Source organism: Morone saxatilis, unplaced genomic scaffold (assembly GCF_004916995.1).
Source record: "Morone saxatilis isolate NCDOM2014 unplaced genomic scaffold, NCSU_SB_2.0 Contig21, whole genome shotgun sequence".
In the NCBI taxonomy this organism is placed as follows: Eukaryota; Metazoa; Chordata; class Actinopteri; family Moronidae; genus Morone; species Morone saxatilis.
In genome coordinates, this window is record NW_023339774.1 from 20,660,523 (window position 1) to 20,668,343 (window position 7,821).

Sequence of the window (7,821 nt, forward strand, 5' to 3'; positions counted from 1 at the left end):
CTGAAGCAGTACTGGAAACGCTCTCATGGTCACATGATCAGCGGTTTGTCCAGCTGTCCTCTCTTCCATCACGTCTTCAGGACGCTGGACAAAGCAGGACGCCCCCGCAGGTCAGTGACATCACAGTCAGTAATCATTGATTACTGATTATTTATAGGTGATTACTGATTATTGAAGACTAATTATTGATCACTGATTATTAATCGTGTTTACTGATTATGGACCACTGATTATTGATTATCGATTGGTGCGGTCCGTCAGGTCCACGGAGGCACCCCCAGAGCCCGCCTCCATCCTGGTGGGTCATGCGGAGACGCTGCTCCCCCTGCTGTCCCTGCTGGGACTCTTCAAGGACGAGACTCCGCCCACTGCCAGCAACTACCACACACAGCACGGTAGGAAGCCCCGCCTCCACCCTGACGTCCAATCAGAGCTCACTTCCTGGTTTCATTAAGTGTTTCCTGTCTCACAGGGAGGAGTTTCCGGAGCAGCCTCATCGTCCCGTACGCCGCCAACCTGATCTTCGTCCTGTACGACTGCCAGCGGGGGCCGCGGCTGCAGCTGCTCCTCAACGAGGCCCCTGTTCGATTCCCGGGGCTGGAGGAGGACGCGCCGCTGTACCGTGACGTCCGCGCCACCTACCGCCACCTGCTGGACGGCTGCGACTTCCACAGGGAGTGTGAGGGAAGACCTGGACGCGGACCCAACACAGAACTCTGAGAGGACCAGAATCCTCGTCCTACCTCAGATCCCCCCGACAGCCGGCGTCCAATCACAGCTTAGCAACAGTAAATGTCTGCTGTGGGCTTCGAACTCACGGCGTTCTCAACACTGAGCGTACGGCAGTGATCAATAGGACTGATTGATTATCTGGACAAACGTTGGTCACACTGGTGGTTTCTGGGAAACTTCCTGTCAGCTGATTGGTCTGACTGTGACATTATTGATCCAGAAATATCGGCTCCAATCAACGAGAACAGCGAGTGAGTAATCAATAATCAGCAGTAAATGTGATCAATAATAATAGGACAGATCTGACCTGATTACTGATCAATCTATTATTGATCGTATGACATAAATATCTACTACAGGACATTATATAACCTAATTAATAAATCATGATATCATTCAAGGTCTAACAACAACAACAACAACAACAACAACACCTGGAAACAGGACGGTGGCGCTGTGGGGTTACACAGAGACAAAAACAGGGGCGGCTGTGTTTTATTCTTAAGAAACAAACTGTACAATATGATTATTGATCCATTCATACGTCTACAATCACATTATTGATCCATTCATACGTCTACAATCACATTATTAATTAATCTATACGTCTACAATCACGTTATTGATCCATTCATACGTCTACAATCACATTATTGATCCATTCTGAGGATTTCCAGTCAAACATTAACGATCTTTGGAGAAGCCTCGTTCATTCATCGGTTTCTGACTTTATAAACATCTGAAAGTTTGTGCTCGGCGCCGCCGCCTTCTGGTGAAAGTTCCTACGGCAACTTTAACATCAGGAGGGTGGATGGTTTGAATGATTCCTGAGGAAGAGCAGGTGATGGTGAGAGTGTATTGATCAGATAAAACTGAAAACAAAAAACAATACAGTTCATTGATTTATTGATTTATTGATTTGTTGCAGTGCCACCATCAGGACGAGCAGCAAGAAGAACATTGATTAATTAGACATTAAAGAATAAATAAGTGCCAATAAATAATTGAATCAATCATTAAAATGTTTAATTTTATTACATTTGTGTTTGAAAAACTAATTTTGTTTTTTAAGTTGGTGAGAAAAACTTTATTTCTTCCTCAGATTGAAACTGACACTTTTTTTTGGTTTGACTTTGGTGAACTTTGACCCTTTAGTGGTGACCTGTGACCCTTTAATCTGCTGTAAACAAGAGTCAGTTTTTATTGGTTCATTCTGACAGATTAAAGCTGATTTATTTCTTTATTTATTCTGGTTCATTATTAATTTTATACTCATTTGTTGTTGTTTTTATTGATTTTGATTTGGACTTTTTCATTTGAGGACATTATGAGAGTTTTTGTTGTTTCAGGGTTCATTATTATTTTATTGTTGATTTTAAAATGGTGACTCAGCTTTCTTAACTTTATGTTATTTATGTTGTTTTTGTTTATGTTGTTCACATTGTTTACGTTTTCACTTGGTGCTTTTTCTTTCTTTCACTTCCTGTTTTTGCAGAATGACGGATGCCAAATGTTTGTAATTAAAGAGCTTTAATAAACTTTTTCACAACTGTTTCCTGTCCTGTATTATTACTAAAATGTCTCATATATAATGAAATATAATCTAATATTAATTTATTACTATAATCTTGCTATAATCTAATAAATATATTGATACAATATAAAACTGAACTTTACACAAATCCAATCAGGATCGATATGTTCACTTACAGGAACTGACGTCATAAATTGATCCACTGCAGACGTATCAATATAGTATTTGTTATCCGATATGAATACTGTTTTTTCTGCTATACAATATAGAAATACATTTAGGTATTACCAATGTTTTGATATTTTTATTTTCTCAGCGTTCATTTCTAGAACTGGTTCACAATATTTATGTTCAATTATTGAACACGAATATTCTTTAGTAACGTTATTAGTTTAAGAAACATATAAACATCTATTTTCATTCAGACCTCTTTAAATTTTTCAGTTTCATTGCAGCCATTTGCTAAAATCAAAAAAGTTAATTTTATTTCTCATTAATGTACACTTGCACCCCATCTTGACAGAAAAAAAAAAACAAAAAACAAAAAAAACAAATGTAGAAATTTTTGCAAATTTATTAAAAAAGAAAAACTGAAATATCACATGGTCATAAGTATTCAGACCCTTTGCTCAGTATTGAGTAGAAGCACCCTTCTGAGCTAGTAAGCCATAGAGTCTTTCTTGGGAATGATGCAACAAGTTTTTCAAACTGGATTTGGGGAAATACTCTGCAATATTCCCTTGGAAGATCCATCTCAAAGTTCATGTAAGGGTTGGTGTGGTTGACCGTTGGTGGACAGACTTTTCGGTTCTCTCCAGAGATGTCAGTTGGGTTTAGGTCAGGGATCTGGCTGGGCAAGGAAATGGTCAAAGTTGTTCAAGCAATCCTTTGTTTTTTATGCTGTGTGCTTAGGGTGCATTGTCTTGTTGGAAAAGGTGAACCTTCGGCCGCCCCCCCCCCCCCCCCCCCCCCAGTCTGAGGTTCCTGAGCCACTCTGAAGAGGTTTTCTTTCCCAGAGATCTCTGTACTTGGCCGCATTCATGCTTTCCTTTCAAGTTGCCAACCAGTCGTCCTGTCCCTGCAGCTGAAAAACACCCCCATAAGCATGATGCCTGCCATCAACCATGTTTCACTGTGGGATTGTTATTGGGCAGGGTGATGAGCAGTGCCTGGTTTTTTCCTCCACACATACCCACTTAGAATTAACGCCAAAAAGTTCAATCTTGGTCTATCAGACCAGAGAATCTTCTTTCTCATAGTGGTGGGAGTCCTTCATGTGTTTTTTTGGGCAAACCTCCTATGCAGGCTTTCAATATTGTCTTGCACTGAGGAGAGGCTCCGTCAGGCCACTCTGCCATAAAAGCCACCGACTGTGGATATTTCAGTTTTTCTTTTTTATAAATTTGCCAAAAATTTCTACATTTCTGTTTTTTTCCTGTCAGATGGGGGTGCTGAGGTGTACATTATGAGAAATAAAATGAACTTTTTTGATTTTAGCAAATGGCTGCAATGAAACAAAGAGTGAAAAATTTAAAGGGGTCTGAATACTTTCCGTACCCACTGTATGTATATATATACTGAGGGCCATTGTGACAATTAATATACTAAACATAAGCATCACTTTTGCTTGTTATGACAAAACACAAACAACTGGATGAGTGTTTTTATAAACTAATCCAAAAAAAAAAATAATTTAATCAGTTGGGCCTGGAGCCAAAGCACTGCTGGCTGGGAACTCACAATTACTGTCAAAGGTTGGGAATTACTGCTCTGAGCCACTATCATGTTATTATTAAGTAGCCCTTAAGATACTTCAATGGCCTTTGACAGTTTAATACAGGCAAAATCTGATCTGCAAGTTGAAAAATCATTGGCTCTTTATAAACATTGACATTGTTCCCTTTACTTGAAAGTGTTCAGATGAAATTAACTGCATCCAAAGAGCTTTATCTGCTTACACACTCACTCACACTCTGTTGGGAGCAGTCTGAAGCTCATTGTCGTGTTCAAGGACTCTTCAACAGCCAGAGTTTAAAACGCCAACTCTCCACTGAGTCGCCCCCAAAGATACCTCAGCTGAAGAAAGTTACTCACGAGTTATTCACATGTATGGAAGGTAATTTCTGCCAATGCGACGGGAAAGAAAGGTTTCTGTAAGTCTTTATAATGAGAAAGTTTCTCAAAGTATGAATTAGTATTTTAAAATGATGACTTTATGATACTAAATCATTACTTAAAGATGTTATGTCAGCATTTTAAGAGAGTTTCTCATTGTAATGACTTACAGAATCCTTTTTTTCTGTCACATTGGCAGAAATTAAACTTCCATACACATGAACCATGTCCTCAGAGCAAAGAGAACAAACCCTGCAGTTTTCCTTATTTTCACCAGTGGTAGAGGAAGTATTCAGATCCTTTATTTAAATAAAAGTAGGACGACTTTGTCTTTGTATCATCAGCAAAAAGTCAAATCAATCAAAAGTAAAACTACTCATTATGCAGAGAAAAACACGTTATTACATATTACAGTCAGAGTTACTGTTATTGTTGTAGCTGCAGCAGATGTTTCAGTTTGAACTACTTTATATACAGTTGGCTTGTTTAGTCCGGTGGTTCTCAACCGGGGGTTTGGGTCCCTTCAGAGGGTCACCAGATAAATCTGAGGGGTCGTGAATGAAAAAAAAAAAATTCTGCGGCACAAACAGTATATATATAGTATATTTTTGGACTTTTTCCCTAATCTTTTTGTGAAAATTTGGATAATTTTACCTCTTTGAGACTCAAACAGTTGTTTAAAATAGACTATCTGAGAAGTTTAGAAGGGAAATGTCTCTTTTGTGGAGCTGTTAACAACTCATTAGAAACATGGCAAGAAGCTGAACAAGTAAAAAGCTAAATATCTTCCTCTGAAATGTAGTAAAGTAGAAGTATAAAGTATCAGAACCAGCAAATACTTAAGTAAATGTTCGTAGTAAAATGTTATTTTCCACCACTGTCACTCACAACCGTACTTAAGTAGTTATTTCAGGTAACTCCAGTGTACATTTTTACTTTTACCACCAACATTTTTACATAATTATCTATACATTCAACTTCTTACATCTTAAAAACAGGCATGTTACTTTAGTTTTAATGCATTTGCAGGGAATTATTCACTTTTTTGATGATGATGGAAACAAACAAGAACGGGAGACTCGACTATATTTGCACAGAAACAACCGGTATGAGTTTTTTGGGTCGATACACGAGCTTATCAAAACTAAATCACACAAGACACCTATATTGAAAATACAATTTATTACACTGAGTAATAAATACATACAAAGATGCAAGTAACAGCATTTTCCTTTTTTTTTAATACCAAAACCAACCTCAACACGAATGAACCGATGCATTTGGCACATCTCTGTCCCTCACTCACTCAGTCATGTGTGTTATAGGGGTCCGAAAAACAGACCAAATACTATCAAAAAAGAAGAAGAACTTCTCCATCTACCCCTGTACAAGCCATGCACTGTCTACAATTAACCCACGGGCCCGTCCGCATGCAGAAATCAACGTTTTTTTAAATATGAAGTCAAAACTAAGATCCCAAAAGTGGGGGCATAAAAACACATGATATCCTCTCAATTGAATCCCAATAACCCACGCATGATTTAAATGATCCTCCAGAACCCTCAGGAGTCATGAATTGTGGTATTGTATTTTTTTTTTCCTCTCTCTCCCTCTCTCTCTCTCTCTAGGAGCTCGCTTTTCCATCCTTTGTTCGTTTACTTCCTCTTCTCGAAGGAAATGCCATGCAAGTTATTTATTTTTTTCATGAGACACGCTGTTAGCTCTTCTTGCAGGGAGGAATGTGAGCGTGTTCGTAGCTAGGACCTCGCGTTTCTCTCCGTCTCAGCCAAGCACTCACGCACCAGCCCTCTGGCGTGGATTATCCCTGTGTGGAGGAAACACCAGTTAGACTTTAAATTACATGTTTTCTTTGCACTTTAATTGTCCTGCGTTATGCGAGGCTCACCTCTTTTCAGTCTCTCCATTGCACTCTTGCTTCCAGCGTACGTGGGCCTGATCTCCTTTCCAAGCTCCTCGATGATGGCCAGCAGCTCTGCATATTTGTTCTGAGGCACTTGGCTGCCAGAGGAGCCCTGGAGTTCGAGCAAACAGAGCAAAGATGAGCCAGGTTCAACACGTCTTAGTCCGGAGAACAACGCAGTGAGAGAACAAAGACGTGTGAAGAAGAATTGTGCAACAAAAATGACCAAAAAAACCCCACAAATATTGTTGTGAAAGGCTAAAGAAACAGGCACGAACAGACACTTTGTAATATTTAATTTAATTAATTGAATATTCCTATTCATGTGGAGTGCTACCCAGCAGTGGTGGAAGAAGTACTCTCTTTATTTCTGGTTTATTTATCCCTCTATGACAGTAAACTGAATATCTTGTGCTGATCAACATGTTTTACCATATTAATACACCTTATTGACCAAACAACTAATTGATTATGGAGAAAATGATTGACAGATTAGTCGAAAATGACAATAAAAATAAGCCAATAGTAGAAACATCCAAAAAAAAACATTTGACTTGTAGATTATGTTGCTAAAAACTTTAAATTCCCATAAAAATGAACAGAGTCTGGTGGGCAGGTTTAGGTCTACACACACTATTTGTCAGTTTAAACAGGCAGATCTAGATGAGATGTCTGCGTGGTTTCGGCTGTGTCAGTTCGATAGCGGTTACCTGTGAGAATCCCAGAGATGGCGGTCCGTAGTCGCTCAGAAGAGGCCTGTAGGACTGCAACGTGGCCAGGTTAGCTGCTGAGGGAGACTGGAGGTTTCCAACTGTTCAGAAAGCACATCAGGCATCAGTCAAGACTTAAAGAAGCGAAAACAAACACATCTGCAGTGTGTCGGAGCTTTTATTTAACGGCGCAAATGTACGACACTTTAATACACCGCATGGATAGATGGGAAAGGAGGAGGGGGAAAGGGGAAATGTATAATAAATCAATAAATCAAAGATAATTAGGGCTGTAACCGAAGATTATTTTACATTATCGATGAAAACAAGTGTTGTAAAATTGAAACTCAACTTCCGTTTATATAAAAACAGGGAAAAGCAGGAATTCATTTTCTTTTTCGATCAACTAATGGATGAATCGTTGCAGCTTTATTTATATATTTTGCTGACGTGAAAACAATCCAACACTGGAGACATCCTAAAAACAAAAAAGTTTGAACCGTAAACCCTTAAAACCCTGATAAAATGAACAGAGTCTGGTGGGCAGAGTTGTGTGTCCTCCACTCTCGGCTGCTTTGTTTCGGTTGTAATATTCAACTGTAACTCATATAATTATATAATATATAATATAAAAACAGAGAAACACATTAATTAATTGTATTATAAAGTTTCCCAACCTAAAAAAAACAATCCAACACTAAAAAAAACAAACTTTAAACCGTAAACCCTTAAAACCCTGATAAAATGAACGGAGTCTGGTGGGCAGAGATGTGTGTCCTCCACTCTTGGCTTCTTTGTTTGATTGTAAT

At 38.8% G+C, this 7,821-nt stretch overlaps 2 protein-coding genes across 2 annotated transcripts in view; one reads left to right on the top strand and one right to left on the bottom strand.

The window, feature by feature from the left end:
- On the top strand, positions 1-2,286 carry LOC118333097 (multiple inositol polyphosphate phosphatase 1-like; the record flags this gene model as incomplete). Its single annotated transcript, XM_035668620.1, is given in 3 exon segments — positions 1-110; positions 262-395; positions 473-2,286. Coding segments are annotated over 3 exon segments (492 nt in total), but the record flags the coding sequence as incomplete, so codon positions are not given.
- A 3,262-nt stretch (positions 2,287-5,548) lies between these two features.
- LOC118332569 (cyclin-dependent kinase 2-associated protein 1) overlaps positions 5,549-7,821 on the bottom strand; it is a 3,019-nt gene continuing 746 nt past the window's right edge. The window contains exons 2-4 of the mRNA XM_035667926.1: positions 7,013-7,113; positions 6,288-6,414; positions 5,549-6,206 (exon numbers count right to left, since the gene is read on the bottom strand). Of these exons, the coding sequence (XP_035523819.1) occupies positions 6,139-6,206; positions 6,288-6,414; positions 7,013-7,113 (296 nt within the window). The 3' untranslated portion in view covers positions 5,549-6,138. The remainder of the gene's footprint in view (positions 6,207-6,287; positions 6,415-7,012; positions 7,114-7,821) is intronic.